This window comes from Notechis scutatus, chromosome 1 (genome assembly GCF_049901735.1).
Source record: "Notechis scutatus isolate UNSWTSFEM ecotype Mainland chromosome 1, rNotScu1.2, whole genome shotgun sequence".
Classification (NCBI taxonomy): domain Eukaryota; kingdom Metazoa; phylum Chordata; class Lepidosauria; order Squamata; family Elapidae; genus Notechis; species Notechis scutatus.
The window spans coordinates 15,497,127-15,519,722 of record NC_142009.1 but is presented as its reverse complement, the minus strand read 5'-3'; the positions used below and the strand labels follow the sequence as shown (position 1 = coordinate 15,519,722).

Below are 22,596 nucleotides of genomic sequence, written 5' to 3'. Positions count from 1 at the left end.
CTGTGATGCCAGTACAAGTGTTATTTGTAATTGGTGGGTTGGTTATGGTCAGCTCATCAAATCCTTGAACTTGGAACCAGGGGTGGGCTGCTATCAGTTCACCCTGTTTCAGGTGAACCGGTTGTTAATTTTATGGCTGGTTCAGTGAACCAGCAAATCCCACCCCTGGCTGGCCCTGCCCATCCCACCCCACCCCTCCCAGGACTCCCCACACAGCCTGCTTTGGATCCCAGGTAAGTGCAGGGCATGTGCAGAGGCTCGAGGAAAGCCTCCGGAGCCCAGGGAGGGTGAAAAATGGGCCTTCCGAAAGTTCTGGAAGGCCAGAAACGGGCCCATTTCCGGCCTCCACAGGGCCTCTGGGGCCCAGGGAGGCCGTTTTCGCCTTCCCAGAGGCTCTAGGAAAGCCTCTAGAACCAGAGGAGGGTGAAAATGGTCCTTCTTTCATAGTGCAGGAGGCCGACTAGGCCACGCCCACCATGGCCACGCCCACCCAGCAACCAGGCAGAGAACCGGTTGCTAAATTTTTTGCAGCCTACCCCTGCTTGGAACACAATGACACTTTTACTAGGTTCAAGACAGGTCCTGTTTGTACATGCCACATTAGTGTGCAATGCGGTGGAATCTCCATATATTTTGTAGATATTATAATCAGTCCATATATTAATTTTAACTTATCCAACATATCTGTAGGTTAAATCCTTTTGACTTAGTGTCAAAAGAAGTCATCTGTTTTTAGACAACCACTGTGTTATTTTTCCAGTCAAGTGTTGTAAGTTGCTATTCTGTATTCTACCTCGTTGTTTTCACATGTTTCTGAATTGATGTCCAAATCCTGTAAGAAGATGACATTTCAATTTATTTCAGAAATTTCAGTACAGCTATTGTGATCTCATCGAATTAGTGCTCCAAACCATGGTATGTCCAAGATCAGCAAAGCATGTCACTGGGCAACTAACCAGAACTAGAAATCAGAAATAGAGCTGGTGCCATTAAATTGGATTTGATGTGGTGTCTAAATCTTAGACAATAGCTGCTGGCCAATATCGTGAGATTGTTGCATTATAAAAAAAAATGGGGGGAAAGCTGGGTAGATAGAAAAGAGAAGAATTTCATTGGATATTCAATTTAAAAAAAATGGGAAAGGTAGACTGACTTTGGAGATTAGACCTATTACATTTAATCAAACAACAGCTGATAAGAGGTGGTATTAAGAATCAAATATGGTTGTTTGATCCAGGACAAATTAATAGGATTAATTTGGGGAATGTTTCAAGATAGTTAAGAAGCCTTGGTATATTTTCAACAAGTTGATTACAATAGCAGTTTCTTCACAGAGGGGTTTGGAATTTTAATCTTGTCCTTTTTTTTATTACTGCTGTTCTTCCTGTTAACCAATTTGCTATTAATGCAGTATATGCACTGTTTTAATTCTTTACGACTTCAGCAATAGAGTGGTCAATGTCTGGAATACTCTACCCGACTCTGTAGTTTCTTCCCCAAACCCCAAAAACTTTAACCTTAGACTGTCTACTATTGACCTCACCCCTTTCCTAAGAGGTCTGTAGGGGGCGTGCATAAGCGCACCAACGTGCCTCCCGTCCCTGTCCTATTGTTCCTTTTTATTTTTCTTTTATTTTTCTTATATGTACCCATTTCATGTATTCACAACTATGTATACACTTATACTTATTATCTTGTAAACAATTGGCAAATCAAATAAATAAATAAATAAAATAAATATATAGATGACAGGCTAACAATTTGTAAATAGAATTAGTAGTTTAGTCATTTAAAATTCTTTGGGCCTGTTTTGTATATTATAAATTGTTGTAATATACAAATCAGCATTCAACTAGGGAGGACAATGGGCAACCAGGATGATTAGGGGACTGGAGACTAAAACATATGTAAAACAGTTACAGGAACGGGGCTTGGCTAGTCTAGTGAAGAGAAGGACCAGGGGAGACATGATAGCAGTCTTCCAATATTTGAGGCGCTGCAACAGAGAGGAAGGGGTCAAGCTATTTTCTAAAGCACCTGTAGGCCAGACAAGGAATTATGGATGAAAATTGAACAAGGAGAGATTTAATCAGGAAATAAGGAGAAACTTTCTGACAGTGAGAACAATCAACCAATGGAACAGCTTGCCCTCGGGAGTTGTGAGAGCGCCATCACTTGAGACCTTCAAGAAGAGATTGGACTGCCATTTGTCAGAAATGGTGTAGGGTCTCCCGCTTGGGCGGGGGGTTGGACTAAATGACCTATAAGGTCCCTTCCAACTCTGATTATCTGTTATCTGTATATGTGTTAACTCCCAAGCTTCTTGTATTTGGTCATTGTTTTCACTTCTCCTTCTAGAAGAATTGAAGGCACCACTGGAAGAGTATGTCAACAAGAGATATCCAGGCCTGGTGAAGGTTGTCCGTAATCAGAAAAGAGAAGGTTTGATCCGAGCTCGTATTGAAGGGTGGAAAGTGGCCTCAGGGCATATCACGGGCTTCTTTGATGCACATGTGGAATTCACCTCAGGCTGGTAGGTGACCATGTAAGATGCACTGTTTTAATTCTTTACGCTTAGCTAATTTCTATTCATCTTGCCTTCAGCTGGGCTGCTTTTGATTCAACAGAAGCGCCTTATCTGTTTCCCAATTCTTTTTTTATCTAATCGAAGAGGACAAAAAGGAAACAAAATTGCAGGCCACCTTTCAAATGTGACCAGACAATATCTTGACAAAAGATGACAGGTGTAGAGTGTGTTTACTGGTGTTTATGTTTTGCCTTCTCCATTCATAAGGCTTTCCATTGCAAGGAATGAGCAATATTGCACAAAAGAGAAAAGAAAGCAAAAACGAAAAAGATCCCCAAGGCTTAAAACTTGGTAAGACCTCACTTGGAATACGGCATCTAGTTTTGGCCATCATGATTAAGGTAAATTGTTTCAAACTTGATTGCAGAAAATACGACTTCAGCAACAGCGTTGTCAACGTCTGGAACACTCCACCCAACTCTGTTGCAGAAGTGATATTCAGCAGGTTCTGACCACTTCTGGAGAACTGGCAGCAGAAATTTTAAGTAGTTCGGAGAACCGGCAAATACCACCTCTGACTGGAGATTTTACAGTATCCTTCCCCTGCCACGCCCACCAAGCTACGCCCACAGAACCGGTAGTAAAAAAAATTGAATCCCACCACTGCTCTGTTGTCCCCTCACAGCTTCAATCTCAAACAGTCTGCTGTGGACTTCACCCATTCCTAAGACGTCCTTAAAGGGGACGTGCATAAGTGCACCAGCGTGCCTACCGTCCCTGTTTTACTGTCCCCATTTATCTATATTTACTTCCTTTGTTCCTATTTATGTTCATACTTATATTTGTTTGACAAACAAACAAATCAATAAATGATATAAAAAAAGATGTTGAGTCTCTAGAAAGGGTGCAGAGAAGAGCAACAAAGACAATTAGGGGACTGGAGGCTAAAAGATACGAAGAATGGTTGCAGGAGTCGGGTATGTCTAGTTTAATGAAAGGAATGATAGCGGTGTTCCAATATGTTAGGGGCTGCCAAAAGAAATGGGAGTCAAGCTATTCTCCAAAGCAGGGGTCTCCAACCTTGGCAACTTTAAGACTTGTGGACTGGGAGTTGAAGTCCACAAGGCTTAAAGTTGCTAAGGTTGGACACCTTTGTTGCAAAGCACCTGAGGGCAGGACAAGAAGCAATGGATCGAAATTAATCAAGGAGAGAACCAACCTAGAACCAAGGAGAAATTTCCTGACAGTGAGGACAATTAATCAGTGGAACAACTTGCCTCCAGAAGTTGTGAATGCTCCAACACTGGAGGTTTCTAAACAGATGTTGGACAACCATTTGTCTGAAGTGGTATCGGGTTCCCTGTCTGAGCTGAGGATTGGTCTAGAAGACCTCCAAGGTCCCTTCCAACTTTTGTTATTTCATTATTCTGTTATTTTCAGCAGGGAATATTAACAAATCCAAATTTAAAGTAGTCCTTGACTTACGACCAGAACTGAGCCCAAAATTTCTGTTGCTAAGCGAGTTATTCAGTTTTGCCCCACTTTTTTGCCCCAGTTGTTAAGCAAATCACTGCAGCAGTTAAGTTAGTATCATGGTAGTTAAGTGAATCTGACTTCCCCGCTGACTTTGCTTGTCAAGAAGGTCACACAAGGGGATCCCATGGCCCCGGGGCACTGCAACTGTCATAATTACATGCTAGTTGCCAAGCGTCCAAAATTTGATCACGTGACCATGGGAATGCTGCAATGGTCGTAAGTGTGGAAAACAGGAATAAGTCACTTTTTTCATTGCTGTTGTAACTTTGAACAATCACCAAATGAATGGTTGTAAATCAAGGACTGCCTGTATTCCGTAATTCCTTAGGCCGTGAAGAGGTTTTAAACAAGGTATGCCAGCATAATTCTCCTAACTGACTGATGGGTCTAAGAGGAAATAGGCATTTGTGCATTTCAAAGGATCCAAAAATAAACCATTTAAACTCCCAGGAGATTCTGAGACAAAGCAATCAAACACTTGGTATACAAAGGAATTGCACAACAATAGAATAGAATAGAATAGAATAGAATAGAATAGAATAGAATAGAATAGAATAGAATAGAATGGAATGGAATGGAATGGAATGGAATGGAATGGAATGGAATGGAATGGAATGGAATAGGAATAGGAATAGGAATAGGAATAGGGTAGGGTAGCCTACCGTAGGATAGGGTAGAAAAGAATAGGGTAGGGTAGGGTAAGGTAGAATAGAATAGAATAGAATAGAATAGAATAGAATAGAATAGAATAGAATAGAATAGAATAGAACTGAACGGAATAGGAATAGGAATAGGGTAGGGTAGCCTAGGGTAGGGTAGAGTAGAATAGAATAGGGTAGGGTAGGGTTTGGTAGAATAGAATAGAATAGGGTAGGGTAGGGTAAGGTAGAATAGAATAGGGTAGGGTAGGGTAGGGTAGGGAGGTAGAATAGAATAGAATAGAATAGAATAGAATAGAATAGAATAGAATAGAATAGAATAGAATAGAATAACAAAGTTGGAAGGGACCTTGGAGATCTTCTAGTCCAACCCTCTGCTTACGCAGCACACCCTATACCTGTGATGGTGAACCTATGGCATGCATGCCAGAAGAGGCATGCAGAGCCATTTCTACCGGCATGCAAGAGGTTGCCTGGAAGAGTCCTACTGCACATGTGCCCCCCACCAGCCAGCTGATTGTCAGGTATCTGCTGCACATGTGTGGAAGGAGACATTCTCATGGGAGACATGTGCACATGTCCAGAGGCATGTGGCATGTGGGGTTGTGTGTGTATGTAGCAAAATCTTGGTTACAAATCAACACAAGACCACGAAGGTTGGAGAATACAGGTTTTATTTGTGCACAAGGTTCAGAGCATTAGCATGGCAAATTCTTCCTGAGGCACCTTTTATACATTTCCTAGCCTCAGCCTAGCCGGGCGTTACTTTTATTAAACTATACCAAAAAGGAGAATAACATATATAGGAGGAGAAGTACATTTAATTACTCATTTTATCTTAACCATCTGTTATTTTCCATATTCACCCTTGTTTACTGGACTATAGTTAGTTCCTTGGTTCAGTAACCTTGAGGTTTTACATAATATTGTATTAAGCAAAGCTAAGGAATTGGGAACTTCTGCAAAATGTAAAAATACTTTATTTATCATTTTCCATACTGCTTCATGTATCCACAGGGCGTGTGGTGCGGGTGGTCATGCGTGCTTACGCAGGGGTGGGGAGTTTTGGCACATTGCATCATGGGTGCAGGCACACATGCGTGCACATACACACCGCACTTTGGCACACAATGTGGAAAAGGTTAGCCATCACTGCCCTATGCCATTTCAGACAAATGGTCGTCCAATCTCTTCTGAAAAACCTCCAGTATTGGAGCACCCACAACTTCTAGAGGCAAGTCGTTCCACTGGTTGATTGTTCTGTCAGGGAATTTCTCCTTAGTTCTAGGTTGCTTCTCTCCTTGATTAGTTTCCATCCATTGCTTCTTGTCCTGCCCTCAGGTGCTTTGGAGAATAATTTGACACATTCTTCTTTGTGAGATTTTGGAAGACTGATATCATGTCACCCAGGGGTGAGATTCAATTTTTTTAACAACCGGTTCTGTGGGCATGGCTTAGTTGGTGGGCATGGCTTGGTGGTCATGTGACTGGGTGGACATGGTTTGGTGGTCCTGCTATTGGCTGGGCATGGCCAACTCAATATCACTCACATCGAGGCACCATCTCCTCGCCTGGCCTCTCATGACTGTGGGGATGCTGCAAAAGGTCATAAGTCACTTTTTTCAGTGACATTGTAACTTTGAATGGTCACTCCACACAAGCAAAGTACCAGCAAAGGAGGGAAAAAAGCTCCAGAGAAGTTCCTGAGACAGGAAGTCTAGTCCTGCCAAGAATGTAACAAGGGTTAACGGAGAGACAGTTTCTGTAAGCAACACCAGAATGTTTCCTTCCTGCCTTCCTTACAGGATTAGGCCAGTAATTTCTTCTAACAATCAGTTCTCCGAACTGCTTAGAATGTTAACAACCGGTTCTATCGAATAGATGCGAACTGGTAGAATCCCACCCCTGATGTCACCCCTGGTCCTTCCTTTAATTAAACTCAACATACCCAAAAATAATAATATTGACAGTGTCAATTATTTAACTCTGAAAGGTAAATATTGCACTTCTGAAGCTAGATATAAACATCTTTGTTTTGAGAATCGCAAATGCCCTTTCTTTAAAAAGTTGGCCTAGCGAGAAATCAAACAAGAGGGTTTGAGAATGGCACAAAAGTGACATTGACAAAGCAGTTCAAGGATTCTTTATAGAAAGCCTTCATCTCTACCCCCCACCCCCGTTAAGCTTTCATCTAAAGTCCATCATTGGTTTTCCTGCTATTTTAGATTATTTCACTATGACAAGTCATAAAATGTATAAAATCGGATTTAATGCAAGAGTGGAGAATCCCAACCTTTTCAGAGAAGCTGTTAGAGGAAGAGTGTGCAGCTGACTGGAATAGGAGACAGGAAGGAAGCGGCAATTGAAATGGAAGCAAGTCACTGTGCCTGAAAAAATGTTGTGTATTGATCAGTAGCGTGTTTCAAAAAAAAAAAAAAATCCTACCGGTTCGGAGGTTGCTTTAGAGCCTTTAAGACTTGTGGGCTTACAGAATTCCTGGGCGGATCGGGGTTGAAGCATCTAAAGGCGTGGACACCCTGCTTTAAGCACTGCGGGCACTTGTGCGTGCACCAATCCTGCACTTCGCGCATGCATGCGCAGTAATCAAACAAGAAAAAAAACTGACTCTGCCTCCCAGCAACTTCCCTCCTTGCAGCAAACAGCAAACAGCCTGTTTCAGTTTCAGTTTTAGCACAGCCTGATTAGCCAAGTAGCCGATTGTCGGTTGGATCAGCCTCCAACCGTCAGCTGTTTCAGGCTGCAGGGATTGCCATGGCCTATTGCTGCCTCTGAATCCTGTTTTCAGCCTCTGCACGCCCCATTTTTGGCCTCCGTGCACCCCATTTTTGGGTGGCGGGGATCGGAACAGGCCAAAAACGGGGTGCATGGAGGCCAAAAATGGGATGCACTGGGGCCACACAGAGGCGGCAATGGACTATGTCAATCCCTGCAACTTGAAACAGCTGATGGTCAGAGGCCAATCCGAACAACAATCAGCTGCTTGTGCTAATCAGGCTGTGCTGAAGCTGAAGCTGATACTGAAACAGGCTGTTTGCTGTTTGCTGCAAGGAGGGAAATTGCTGGGAGGCAGAGGCCAAAGGATTGGGGCCAGTGGGTGGGTGGGGCCAGTCAAAATTTTCCCTGCCAGTTCTCTGAACCAGTCAAAATTTTCTCTACTGGTCTGCAAGGACCGGTCAGAACTGGCTGAATACCATCCCTGATATTGATCAGGATAAAGTTGGACTCCCCCCCCCTTTTTTTTTAACAGCAATTTTATAATGAAACATATGGGATGCGGAAAGAAATGCAGCTTCCAAGAATAGATAGGGTGAAAATATTGAACCCCATTTATTCTGGAAACGTGTTGTTTCTCTTCACTGGACTGGAGGCTAAAACATATGAAGAATGGTTGCTGGGATTGGATATGTCTAGTTTAATGAAAAGAAGGATTAGGGGTAACATGACAGCAGTGTTCCAATATCTGAGGGGCTGCCCCAAAGAAGAGGGAGTCAAGCTAGTCTCCAAAGAACAAGAGGGCAAGACAAGAAGCAATGGATGAAAACTTATCAAGGAGACAGCCAATCAGGAACTCAGGAGAAATTTCCTGATGGTGAGAACAATGTATTTATTTATAAAGTTTATTAGCCACCCATCGTACCATAAGGTAACAATTAATCAGTGAAACAGAAGAAGGTGCTCCACCATTTGAGATTTTTAAGAAGAGACCGGACTTTTAACTTTCAGGTTAGAAACAGTCCAACTGCATCTGTGGCAAGCTACGGGGCTGTCAAGATTGTAACATTTGATGACATCATCACACAAATTCTGTTGTTCGAAAATTGCACCACAATATCTGATATTAGGTATCAAGTATCAAGGTCACATGAAATGTTAGTACCGTTTAAACTGCGCTGATAAGACCACACTTGAAACGCTACATCCAGTTTGGGCCACCATGATATAAAAAAGATGTTGAGAGCCTACACAGAGTGCAGAGAAGAACAACAAAGATGATTGGGAGGCTGGAGGCTAAGGCACACAAAGAATGATTACAGGAATTGAGTGTGTCTAGCCTAATGAAGAGAAAAAGTAGGTGTGGCATGCTAGCAGTCTTTCAATATTTGAGGGTCTGTCCCAGAGAAGAGGGACTCAGCTAATTCTCCATCTGAGGTCAAGACAAGAAGTAATGGAAGCTTATCAAAGAGAGATCTAACCTAGAATTAAGGAGACATCTCCTGACAGTAAGAGCAATTAATCATGGAATGGCTTGCTTCCAGAAATTGTGAGTCGTCCATCATTGGAGGCTGTTAAAAAGAGATTGGGCAGTCATTTGTCCTGCATAGTACAGGGTCTCCTGTTTAAACAGGGGTTGGACTAGAAGACCTCCAAGGTACCTTCCTACTCTGTTATTCTGTATTCTAGTCTGTGTTCCTGTTCTAGGAAAAGCTGTAATTGGCACACAAAAAGGAGCCATTCTAAACCCCTTACTTGTTCCTCAAGCAACACTTGTTGTCCAAGTGTTGGGTCCAAATAGCTGAACCCAGCAGAATGCCATCCTATTTAGTACGGGATCAAGGAGAAATTGGATACCTTATGCTTTTCGGGACCACCAAATAGTTATACATCAGGTTACCTCTTGTATATCATTCTATTCCTGGGCACAATCACCATAGCAACTACTTTGCAAGAACACCCACACTTGACTCAAAATTCCAAAGGTGCTTATGACCCCCAACATTTATATTTAGCTGTTTTGGAAGGAAGATAGATAAGGGAGAAACATATTAGAGGCACATGCCACAATACCAAAATAACAGAGTTGGAAGGGAACTTGGAGGTCTTCTAGTCCAACTCCCTTCTGGAGCAGTGGTGGTGTCAGCTCTGGAATTCCACAGCTGCCAAAGGAATGTTGTGTGAAGAATGAAGGGGGTGATGGGGTTGAACAGTTCATGGTTATTTAGTATGTCACATTAGAAATTTCAACTGCAAGTAATTGGTTCTTGTGGTTAATGAAGTGTAGTAAGTGGGAGGAGATAGGGTGGAATTTGTGAGAGCTCTGGGAATGAATTTCAGTTTTGGAAATTCATAGACGTAACCAGTGTTGTTCCTAATAAATCAATTGGAGATTATGCCTGTCTCAGAGTTATTGATTACAATGGATAATTTCTGGATGCCTAACAGGTGGGATTCAATTTTTTTTTTACTACTGGTTCAGTGGGCGTGGCTTGGTGGGCGTGGCAGGGGAAGGATAGTGTAAAATCTCCAGTCAGAGGTGGTATTTGCTGTTTCTCCAAACTAGTCAAAATTTCTGCTACCGGTTCTCCAGAACTGGTCAGAACCTGCCGAACTGGTCAGAACCACCTCTGTTCTGGAGGCAAGTCGTTCCACTGATTAATTGTTCTAACTGTCAGGAAAAATATGACATTAGATATGGTACAGGCTCTAGAGAATATGGTTAGAGAAATTCTAGGAGGAAATTACATCTCAAGAATCCCAGGAGAATTGAGATGCTTTAAGAAACATCCTGGCTTGAGTCCTGAATGACTCTTAGGTCGATTTCAGTTTCTGGTGGGCAAGCTAACATCAGCATTAAACTGCTTTCATTCATGAGTTCCTTGGACCAACAGCATACTAGGATCAACCTTATGTGTTTTGAATACTTGATTCCTTGAAATCCTATTGTCCTTGTTCACAGTTTGGATAAGATTCAGTTTCAGGATCATATTTGGTACCTTGGACAGTGACATGGGCAGCATATGAATTTAGTAACTAATAAAGAGTCTAATCTCTCAGCACCCTAAACACAGCTAGTATTCTGAGTAAGAACTTTCAACAGTAGGCAACGTTCAAGCAATGAGCAAATCCAGGAAGAGAAGTCCTGCAAATCCTCCCCAAGGGTGGACTTTACTATGAGAATATTCTTCCTAGTCAATGAGAGGAAGCTGCTGCTGTTATTGGCTATTAATTGACATATTGATTTGGTGTTTATATCTTTGTTATACAATGCATAGTATTGAAGTATTTAAACTGCTTAGATTTTAGCTATGGATTTGAATGAAGGAATCTGTAACTCCTAGTAATTAATAGTAGGGGGCCCGTTTTGGTGTAGTGGTTAAAGGCACTAATCTTTAGCATGCAGGAGGCTGCAAGTTGTAATCCTATCTTCGACACAAAGCCAGCTTAGTGACTTGAACTAACCTCACTCCCTCAATCCTAACAAAAAGACAACCACTTGGCAATCACTTCCAGAAATGTTGCCAAGAAAATTGCTTGGAATTGTCCAGGCACTCATCAATAAGGAAGACTGATTTAAAGACATAACTAAATAAGTAAGTAACTACTAGAAGAAATTGTGATCCATTCTGAGCCAGGTTTTCAAACAAAACAGGTTTGAAAACTGCTTGAAGCAGAGATAAAGTTTATTCGACAGCAAAACAGGAAACTTAGCAATTGAAGGTGGCCACAAATTAAAAGAAAAGTTTGGTTCACATTTACGGAGAGTTACATCTTTTGTTGCAGAAGTGTGTGTGTGTGTGTAGTCCATTTCCCTCCATCCAAAAATACGCTGGGTCCAGTAGAGAGGAAATTCTCACCCTGCAGAGTTTTGCAATCTTTTCCTTTTGTGAGTCCAAGTGTTGACCTTAGGAGGTAGATTTGAAGTTGGGGGAACCTATCGTGTGTGTAAAAGATTTTCATATCTTGAGGGCATTTTCCTTAGTTTTAATTAAGCTGCTGGTGTTTTTCCAATTTTCTATCTAAAGGCATACTTAGTTTCAGCCTAGGTGTCAGAAACAGTGGAAAGCATTAAGCAATCTTTTGTTTTATTGTCTCGGGTTCATTGATGGGTTTAGTGAACGACATGGATGGAAAGGTTGCCTGGAGGTTTTTCTTCACATGTTACCTAAAGACTATCTTGCCAATATTCTAAGTAGGTGGTTTATCAACCTCCAACAAAGGTACTAAATACCAATAGTTGAAAATGTGTAGGAGAAGGAAGGGATGCGGTGGCTCAGTGGCTAAGACGCTGAGCTTGTCAATCAGAAAGGTCAGCAGTTCGGCGGTTCGAATCCCTAGTGTAATGGAGTGAGCTCCTGTTACTTGTCATCCCCTCTTCTGCCAACCTAGCAGTTTGAAACCACATAAAAAATGCAAGTAGAAAAATAGGGATCACCTTTGTTGGGAAGGTAAGAGTGTTCCATGCGCCTTCGGCATTTAGTCATGCTGGCCACATGACCACGGAGATGTCTTTGGACAGTGCTGGCTCTTCAGCTTTGAAATGGAGATGAGCACCACCCCCTAGAGCCAGAAACGACTAGCACGTATGTGCAGGGAAACCTTTACCTTTAGGAAAAAGAGAGGCAAAACCTGGGGGCAGAGCCAAAAGAAGGATCAGCCTAGAATCCCTACGTAGACAGAAGTGAACTAAGTCAAATTCCCTTTGAGTTCCATTGACCCTTATTTAATTCCAAGCAGGTGCTAACTATTAGTTGCAAAGATTCTTGTGTATAGGCATGATTAGTAATAAATCAGTTTAATTGGACCTTCAGGTGTAGACCTGAATTTTCATGCCTGACATTAATCATTAAATTAATTTATTACTCACAGTTAATACCTGCTTGGGTTTAAATAAGGGTCAAAAGTATGGGGTGGTGGACTTAGTTTGCTTGTGGCTATATAAGGATTCTAGTAGAGGTGGGTATTCAGCAGGTTCTGACCAGTTCTGGAGAACCAGTAGCGGAAATTTTGAGTAGTTTGGAGAAATACCCAGGAAATACCACCTCTGACTAGAGATTTTACAGTATCCTTCCCCTGCCACGCCCACCAAGCCATGCCCACAGAACCGGTAGTAAAAAATTTGAATCCCACCACTGGATTCTAGGCTGATCCCTCTTTTAACTCCTACCCCAAGGTCTCCCACTCTTTCCCCTACAAAATAATTTTCACTGGCTTACATACAGTCCTGTAGGCATCTCTTCCTTTCTCCTGAGACTGTAATAAATGCCTTTCATTTTTATTAACATTGTTTGAAAAATGTTCTGTGGTGAGGTAGCAAGACTCATGTGGATCTTACAGAGCACTCTTGATTTGTTAAAGTACAATGAGCCATGGTAGTGCTGTGGTTAGAGTGCATAACTGCAGGTTACTTCTGCCAAACGGGGCTGGCCTGAAATTTGGCAGTTCAAATCTCACCAGGCTCAAGGTTGACTCAGGCTTCCATCCTTCCCGGGTGGGTAAAATCAGGACCCAAATTGTTGGGGGCAATATGTAAACCGCTTAGAGAGGGCTGTAAAAGCACCCTGGAGTGGTATATAAGTCTAAGTGCTATTACTATTGCTATTAGACTTCATTTGGCCATTTATTTATCTGTTCCGCTTTCATCCTTCCACTCTTCCAGGAATTCAACATATCTCCTTCATACTTTTCCTTGTGAAGTAACCTGGCCTGGAATAGAGGGACTGGGTCAAGGCAATCCCAAAAGTTCTACGGCTGATTAGGGCCTTGAATTTTATTTTTGCCAACCCTAAACACAGGAGGAAACCAATTATCCATGCTTACTTTTAACAAAACCATTTTAAACTCCTCTTCTAAAAACATACTTTTATGCCAGAGATATCTATTGAAGAATATCGGTAGAGTTAAATTCTAGTCTGTGAAAGGACTAAAAATTAATAGGTTTTTTTCGTTTCTTCCTCCTCTTGTGGTAAACTCGATTTTATTTTTTAGAAATAAAGATTGTTTCTCTTCCACTTTCCGCTTGATATGGATATGACAGGAGAGCCTCATGCACAATTCATCCTGTGCCACAGAAAGAAGAAGCTATCGCTCCCAGGAGGAAAATTGTAGAATATCTGCAAAACAGATGGGAGCGGGTGGGGAAATGGATTTCAAATGGGTTTATGGGTGTCTCCTTTTGAACAATGAACCCCAAAGATATGTTTCAAAGGCATCTTTTCAACCCTGGCATCTATAGGTCGAGCTTAAATGCCTCTTATCCCTCTCAGGTTGCCCATTCTTCAGAGCTGGGTGTTATATATGCAGTAGAAAAGACTGCGGTTTACTAAAAGGTCATCTGAAAAGACCTTCACCAGAGAATGTATTAAGCAGTTATCTCTGTTTTTGACTGTGCTGAGAGCCTGTTGTTTAAGAAAGCAGGTTGGTACCAGGATCATATTATGTGGATGATCTCATAGCATTAACTCTTCTTTCAGTCGCTCATGCTCTGGGCATCGCCCATATGAACTGCAGGTAGTCCTCAACTTACAATCCTTCATTTAGTGACCATTCAAAGTTACAATATCACTGAAAAATGTAACTTACAACCAGGGGTGGGATTCTACAGGTTCCACCTATTCGCTAAAACTGGTTGTTAACATTCTAAGCAGTTCAGAGAACCGGTTGTTAGAAGAAATTACTGGCCTAATCCTGTAAGGAAGGCAGGAAGGAAACATTCTGGTGTTGCTTACAGAAACTGCCTCTCCGTTAACCCTTATTACATTCTTGGCAGGACTAGACTTCCTGTCTCAGGAACTTCTCTGGAGTTGTTTTTCCTTCCTTTGCTGGTACTTTGCTTGTGTGGAGTGACCATTCAAAATTACAATGGCACTGAAAAAAGGGACTTATGACCATTTTTCACACTTACGACTGTTGCAGCATCCCCACAGTCACGAGAGGCCAGGCGAGGAGATGCGTGCCTCGATGTGAGTGATGTTGAGTTGGCCACGCCCAGCCAATAACATTACCACCAAGCCATGCCCACCAACTAAGCCACGCCCACAGAACTGGTTATTGAAAAAATTGAATCCCACCCCTGCTTACAACCATTTTTTCACACTTACAACCATTGCCGCATCTCCATAGTTCATCATCATCTTTTAATGACCCCATAATCCCTTTTGGGTGGAGTCTGGGCAACTGAATGGAGCTGAGTTTTTGCTGGCTGGATGCCCTTCCTGTCACCAATGCAGAGTTATATTCGGCAGATATATTCTCATTGTGCCTAGAGAGAAAAATATCTCCCTCTAGCTAGGATCGAACTCACAGCCTCCAGATTGAGTCAAGAGCTCCGCCTCTAGGCCACCGCACCACTCAGCATCCCAATAGTTAAGTGGTCAATATTCAAATACTTGAATACTTGTGATCATCTTTTGCAATCTTCTGACCATCAAAATCAATCAGGAAGCTGGATTCACTTAACAACTGCATTGCTAACTTAACAACTGCAGCAAGGAAAATTGTAAAACCGGGCAAAACTCATCTAATAACTGTCTTGTTTAACAACAGAAATGTTGGACTCAGTTGTGGTTGGATGTCGAGGACCAGGTGTGCTGAAGTGCACTCTACAGAGGGGGAGCCTAGAAGTAATATTCAGAAGCTGCAGATGGTGCAGAAAGGGGTGGCATAACCAGTTTTGGGTGCCCCTAGGGTTGCACATGTAACACTTTTGGAACATTGAGTGCCAATTTGCTTATGGGTCCAATTTAAGGTGTTAGTCACACGTTTAAAGCCCTTCATGGCATCGGACCAGATTATCTAAGGAATCCTCTCATCCCATTTTTTTAAAAAAATTAAATTAAATTTAGTTTTATATGAATCCCATCTTTATTATTTTTACAAATAACTGAAGGGTGGGAACATAGCCAACACACCTTCCTCCTCTTCCTATATTCCACACAAAAACAACCTTTTGAGGTGATTTGGGCTGAGAGAGAATGACTAGCCCAAAATCACCAGTCAGTTTACATGCCTAAGGCGGGAGTAGAACTTACAGTCTCCTGGTGATTGGCCCATAGTCACCAGCCTGCTTTCATGCCGAAGATGGGACTAGAACTCACAGTCTCCTGGTGATTGGCCCAAAGTCACCAGCCAGCTTTAATGGCTAAGGCAATTTCATCTACCCATCGCATCCCAACAGGCAGGGAGGGCACATTTTAGAGCCCATTGATGGAAGAACTTTGATTGGTGAGGTCTAGGAAGAAAGACTTCTATGCTTTCTGCTGCACAGTGACTTGCTTTCTGCTTGTCCTCAGAGGCCAAATGCCTCCATCATCCCGGGCTTCTGGAAGAGCATTAAGACCTGGCTCTACCAATTGGCCACAGAATCCCAGAATGCTTTGCACCCCTGGGGTTGGGTGGAGGGCCGAACAAGCTCCTTCTGGCTTTTAACTTTACAATGGTCCCTTTTCACTTTGTTTTAATCCAGTCTTTAACTTGTTTTTTTAAGAGTGTGTGATGGGTGGTATAAAAATTTGATAAAAATGAATAAAATAAAATAAAGATGGAGACACGTTGAATTTAGGCACAGGCAGGCTTTTGACCAAAAAGGATGACATTTAAAGTTGTGGGAGGTGATAGAGAAGCACAATAGCAATAGCACTTAGATTTATATTCCACTTTACAATGTTTTACAGCCCTCTCTAAGCAGTTTACAGAGTCAGTATATTGCCCCCAACGATCTGATTCCTCAGAAGGATGGAAGGCTGAGTCAACCTTGAGCCTGGTGAGATTTGAATTGCCAAATTGCAGTCAGCCAGCAGTCAGCAGAAGTGGCCTGCAGCAGGGGTGGGATTGTACCAGTTTGCACCTATTCACTAGAACCGGTTGTTAACATTCTAAGCAGTTCGGAGAACTGGTTTTTAGAAGAAATTACTGGCCTAATCCTGTAAGGAAGGCAGGAAGGAAACATTCTGGTGTTGCTTACAGAAACTGCCTCTCCGTTAACCCTTATTACATTCTTGGCAGGACTAGACTTCCTATCTCAGGAACTTCTCTGGAGTTTTTCTTTCCCTCCTTTGCTGGTACTTTGCTTGTGTGGAGTGACCATTCAAAGACACAATGGCACTGAAAAAAGTTACTTATAACCATTTTTTCACACTTACGACTGTTGCAGCATCCCCACAGTCATGAGGCCAGGCGAGGAGATGCGTGCCTCGATGTAAGTGATGTTGAGTTGGCCACACCCAGCCAATAACATGACCACCAAGCCATGCCACCCAGTCACATGACCACCAAGCCATGCCCACCACCTAAGCCACGCCCACAGAACCGGTTGTTAAAAATTTGAATCCCACCCCTGGCCTGCAGTACTGTATTCTAACCACTGCACCACCGCGGCTCAATGGATAGAGATTGAGCACAATGGATAGACATAAGTCTGTGTTATTCACATAATGTTGGTGGTATAGTAGTTAAAGTGCACTAACTCTGCCCATAGCCTAGGGTTTGATCCTGACCAGTTTAAGGTTGACTCTGCCTTCCATCCTTCTGAGATCAATAAAATGCAATATGCAATATATTGGAATATGCAAATAATGCTTCTACATTATAAACCACTCAGAGAGTGCTGTAAATCACTATGGGGTGGTATATAGCTTGCTATGCTATTGCTATGCTATTGCTATAACAATGCTGTGATTTGTTTTTGAGGGAAATGTTTGTTCCCCCTTACAAGAAAAGCAAATGAAGCATTGTATTGCCACATTTTGAAGCTGGCATGTTAGAGATTCAAAGAGAAACTCCTAGTCTCATATTATACTTGATTCTGATGGGAATATAAAGGGACCGTGATTAGCCTTTGCATTTAAATGTCAGGAGAAGCATCCAAATTTGGAAAGCTTGCATGACATTGGAACGATGTCACTCGCAGGGCTAATTTTCTCATTCAGGCAATGTTTTAGTCAAACCTGCATCAGAAGTGGAAATATTGTGAAATGTACAGTTAATTTCTTTCCAGGTCTACTGAAAGGCAAGACCTACAGAGTTTAATGGAAACTTATCTTCGGGCATCTACCTTGGATTGCAGCCTAAAATCCCCATTGATGGATTCAATTGATCTGCCTCCCTTCCACAATCTTTGTTGTCAGCCTGTGTGAAATCTTTCCTGCATTTGAATGGGGATAAGGAAAGATGTACTTGAATAACCTTGAGATAGATGCCTCACCATCTCATGCTCTTTTCACAAGATGTTTCAGGAGAAATTCCTTGATGCTGTCTAAGCCAGTGCAATTGTTAAAGGATTTATTGACTTAACATAAGCCAAGACTGAATAAATATCCATATACTGTTTTCCTAAGTGGTTTATTTTATTGGGCTTTAACTCCGCTTTACTTTTATAAAGGCCAGTGATTTCCATGCACAAAGCTCTCAGCATCCCCATTAAAGATTCTTGCTTTCTATCTTTGGGAAATATATTGAAATAACACCAATAGTTAAATGTTAAAGTAGAGGCTGGATCCTGATTCCATCCTTAGTTTCTTCTACTCAGGAATGGAATAGAATAGAGAGACAATGTGTTCTAATGGTTAAGGTGCTGGAATAAGGTAGAGAAGACCCAGGTTCAAGTCTACCCTCAACACGGGTGTCTTTGGGTGAGTCACTCTCCCTCAATCCAATGCTTTGTGTTGCTGCTGTGAGCATAAAATGAATGAAGATATTTGAAAGTTGCATTAGGACACCAAAGAAAGGTTAGGATTATAAATTGATCGATTGATGGTGATGATGATGACGATGATGATTGAAAAGAAAACAAATGTAATAGCAATAGTAATAGGCTCCTTGAGTGCAATCCCAAAAACAACTGGATCACCATGCAATCCTCAGTTGTATTAACAGAGGGATACAGTCAAGATCAAGGGAAGTACTAATACCACTCTATAAAGCCTTAGTAAGACCACACCTAGAGTACTGCATCCGGTTTTGGTCACCACATTATAAAAAAGATGTTGAGACTCTAGAAAAAGGACAGAGAAGAGCAACCAGGATGATTAGGGGACTGGAGGCTAAAACATACAATGAACAGTTGCAGGAACTGGGCTTGGCTAGTCTAGTAAAGAGAAGGACCAGGGGAGACATGATAGCAGTCTTCCAATATTTGATGGGCTGCCACAGGGAGGAAGGGTTCAAGCTATTTTCTCAAGTGCCTGTAGGCCAGACAAGGAATAATGGATGGAAACTGAACAAGGAGAGATTTAACCTGGAAATAAGGAAAAACTTTCTGACAGTGAGAACAATCAACCCATGGAACAGCTTGCCCTCGGAAGTTGTGGGAGCGCCATCACTTGAGACTTTCAAAAAGATATTGGACTGCCATTTGTCAGAAATGGTGTAGGGTCTCCCGCTTGGGTGAGGGGTTGGACTAGATGACCTACAAGATCCCTTCCAACTCTGATTATCTATTATCTGTTACCACTTGAACACCATTGACATTGACAAATCACCATCAGTCAATTGCAGAAGGCAGCTTTACTTAGAACAGCTTATATCTGTGATGTACCTTTAACAACATCAGCTCCCTATCTCAAATCCTTGGGAACTCGGTAGGTGGATTAAAAATGCCAAATCCAGTTTCAACATCTGGCTACCTGTGTGACAAACCATATTAGCATAGAATGTATGCTCTTAGGTAGGTAGGTGGGCTAGAATTTTGATTCCTTATAAAAAAAAAGATTGCATAGACCAGGGTTCTGCAACCTTAAACACTCAAAGAGCCATTTGGACCAGTTTCCCACAAAAAAGAAAACACTGGGAGCCTCAAAACCTGGGCGGGCGTGGCCAACTCAACATCACTCCCACCCAGTCACATGACACCCCCGCACACACACACGCCTACCCAGGTTTTGTGGCTCCTGGTGTTTTTTGTGGGAAATGGGTTTTTTTTTCTCTCTCTCTCCCTCCTTATCATTTTTGTTTTTTGTGTTTTACCTTCTCAGGCCAGGCGAGGAATGACTGGGAGGGGAGGGTGAGGGGCGGAGCTAGCCAGTAGTAGGATCACCCAACAGGGAGCCACAGCAGAGGGCCCAAGGAGCTGCATGTGGCTCCAGAGCCATGGGTTGCTGACACCTGGCATGGACCATATCTTCATCCTTCATTCAAGCTATATGAAGGGAGCATTCCTCTGCCCACCACTTCATCTCTAGGAATTATGCCAAAAGCAACCGCAAGATATCAAAAACCAATCTAATCAGTTGTGTGCTTCTTGGAATGTAATTGCCCAGCATCTTTCTAAACTAATGGTTTGCTTTTTCTCTTCTAGGGCAGAGCCAGTTCTTTCAAGAATCCAGGAGAACCGCAAAAGGGTCATCCTTCCGTCAATTGACAATATTAAGCAGGACACCTTTGAGGTGCAGCGCTATGAAAATTCAGCCCACGGATACAGCTGGGAGCTGTGGTGCATGTATATTAGTCCGCCAAAGGATTGGTGGGATGCAGGAGACCCTTCCTTACCTATCAGGTTAGTTTTGAAATGCAAGTTATTAGGTATTCAACCATTTTCCTTTTTTAGGGGGGATTTTTCAGAGTGGAATATAATGTCACATAAATCAACATCTTAACCTGATGCTAGTATTAGAACTTGGCCAATTTATCATATTAAAAGCTTTTCCTTCTGAACCAAGCTCTGAGTGAGCAGAATTTTGGAGTGTTGACTGGAAACAAACAAACAAACAAAAATATCGAGAACAGACACCAGTTATTATTTTCTTGATTGTTCTTATTGTGTTTATTGGATGGCTTTCCTTATAAAAGGGATGAGCAGCATGGTGTGGTAGATATTTACTTTGGTTCTAAATAGTCTTCATGTCCCTACTAATCATCAAAACTTCCTCCTCCTCCTCTTCTCCTTATGCTGATTTTAACTTTATACAACCAAATCTTACCTTAGAAGCTAATTGGATCACTTTTAACTCTACAATATTCTCCCACTTTTTTGTCTGATTGATTTTTCTCCAACATAAAAAGAAAAAGAAATTAATTACAAGAATGCTTCTTGAGACCCTACATAACACACACACACACACACACACACACACACATATATATATATATGTGTGTGTGTGTGTGTGTGTGTGTGTTTTCTTAAGTTTTCGCAGGTACTTACATGTATGGCATTCAGCTTTGTTCGGGTATTTTCCCACGTCATTATAGTTGTGCTTTTAAAGTTGTAGCAACATTTCGGCAGAATCTCATCTGCCATCATCAGGCATCTGTATTGTGTTCGTCTGTGAGTCAGACTTTCACAGCTGTTTCTGTTTTAAATTTGGTGCTAGCCTACGCTGTGCCAGAATGGTTTTTTCTTCATAATGATTGGTTGGGAGTCTTGGTCTGTGTTTATTGGTCTTGGAGTTTGCTGTGTTCTGCTTGATTGATGTTTCTAATATCTTCTGTCTGTTTTGTAGTTGTTGTTTTTTGTCTTGATTGGCTGGCAACATTGTGTTTCCTGTATTGGAGGCTTTTAGTGCAGCTTGGTTCCGAGTAAATGGACGGCTATCATTTATTAGGAAGCTAGGTTTCATCTGGGTGCCTGGTTGGGGTGTGTTTGAGCTGGAGGTATCAGGGGGAGTCTGTTTGTACATCTGTGTGGGTGTGAATCTGCTTTCTACGTGGAAGTGTGGTGGTAGCATTTTGTGTGGCCTTCATGGGTGTGGGTCTGGTGTCATTCTTCATGTTAGGTACTCGTTTGTTAATGAGGGCGGGTTTCCAAATGGCTGGTAGGTGGGAGGTATCATCTTGTTTATTCATGCTGTGTGGGTGTTTTTCTATCTCTATGGCTTCTCTGATTATTCTGTTGTTGAAGTGTTGAGTTTTGGCAATAGTTCTGGTATTTTTAAAGTCCACGTAGAAAGCAGATTCACACCCACACAGATGATGAGACACGACCATGGACCAGAAGCCATACAGCAGCTGCATCACTACCCGCTTCAAACCCCTCCGACCCATACATGAAGCGAACTGATGCCCACCATGAAGATGTGGCACGACCATGAACGCGAAGCCAAACAACAGGATCACAGCTCACCAGCTCAAATCCCCCGACAACTAAGACTAACCTGAACACAGCCAAGCCCCCATCTGAACAGAACACACCCCCAGCCAATCAGAACACAGCCAACCCCCCAACCAATCAGTTCACAGCCAACCCCCAACCAATAAGAACACACCCCCAGCCAATCAGAACACAGCCAAGCCCCCACCCAGTCAAGTCGCACTCCCACTGGCAGTTAAAAGAAAAAACAGCTGCAAGCTCACATTACTCCGAGAAGCACAAAGCTGAAGACACAAGCCTGAAGATGACGAATGAGATTTCGTCGAAACGTCGCCAAAATACTTCCAATTTTACGTGGGAGAAAACCCAAATAACCAAAGATCCACATACAAATACCCGCAAAAACCTCAGAAAACAACTGTATGTATGTATGTATGTATGTATGTATGTATGTATGTATGCATGTATGGTATTCAGCTTTGTTCGGGTATTTTCCCACGTCACTATAGTTGTGCTTTTAAAGTTGTAGCAACATTTCAGCAGAATCTCATCTGCCATCATCAGGCTTCTGTATTGTGTTCGTCTATGAGTCAGACTTTTACAGTTGTAAAACAACTGATGATGGCAGATGAGATTCTGCCGAAACGTTGTACAACTTTAAAAGGACAACTATAATGACATGGGAAAATACCCAAACAAAGCTGAATACCATACATGTAAGTACCCGCGAAAACGTAAGAATATGTATATATATAAAATATATATAAATATAATAAATGATGGTGGGAATTATAATAAATGATGGTGGGAATTATAATAAATGATGGTGGGAAGTATTCCCACTTTTCCCAGATAACAGACCAAACAAAACAGGGAATCAAGGAAGCATCACAGAAGTCTAGAAATGATGGTAGAAAACCAAGTCACCACATTGTATTTTAAGAAATGATGCTTCATGCCTCCTTACACTCACCATTGCAGGCGATGTGTGGTGGTGTTCATGGATTTCTCTCAAAATTCTCAAGATACCCAGCAGTCCAAAAGTGTTGCCTATATTTTGCGTTTTTGTTTTCTCTTAACAACCCTGTTATCCCTTGCATCGGGGTGAAATTGGGTTG

The 22,596-nt window shown here is 42.1% G+C and overlaps 1 protein-coding gene across 2 annotated transcripts in view; it reads left to right on the top strand.

The window, feature by feature from the left end:
- The window catches only part of GALNT17 (polypeptide N-acetylgalactosaminyltransferase 17), a 339,139-nt gene that overhangs the window by 183,965 nt on the left and 132,578 nt on the right, over window positions 1-22,596 (top strand). Inside the window, exons 4-5 of one of the 2 annotated variants that reach the window (XM_087957552.1) lie at window positions 2,362-2,533; window positions 19,751-19,948. In XM_087957552.1, coding sequence (XP_087813678.1) covers window positions 2,362-2,533; window positions 19,751-19,948 — 370 coding nt within the window. Of the gene's footprint in view, window positions 1-2,358; window positions 2,534-19,750; window positions 19,949-22,596 lie in introns of both variants that reach the window. The other variant, XM_087957547.1, reaches the window with a different exon arrangement.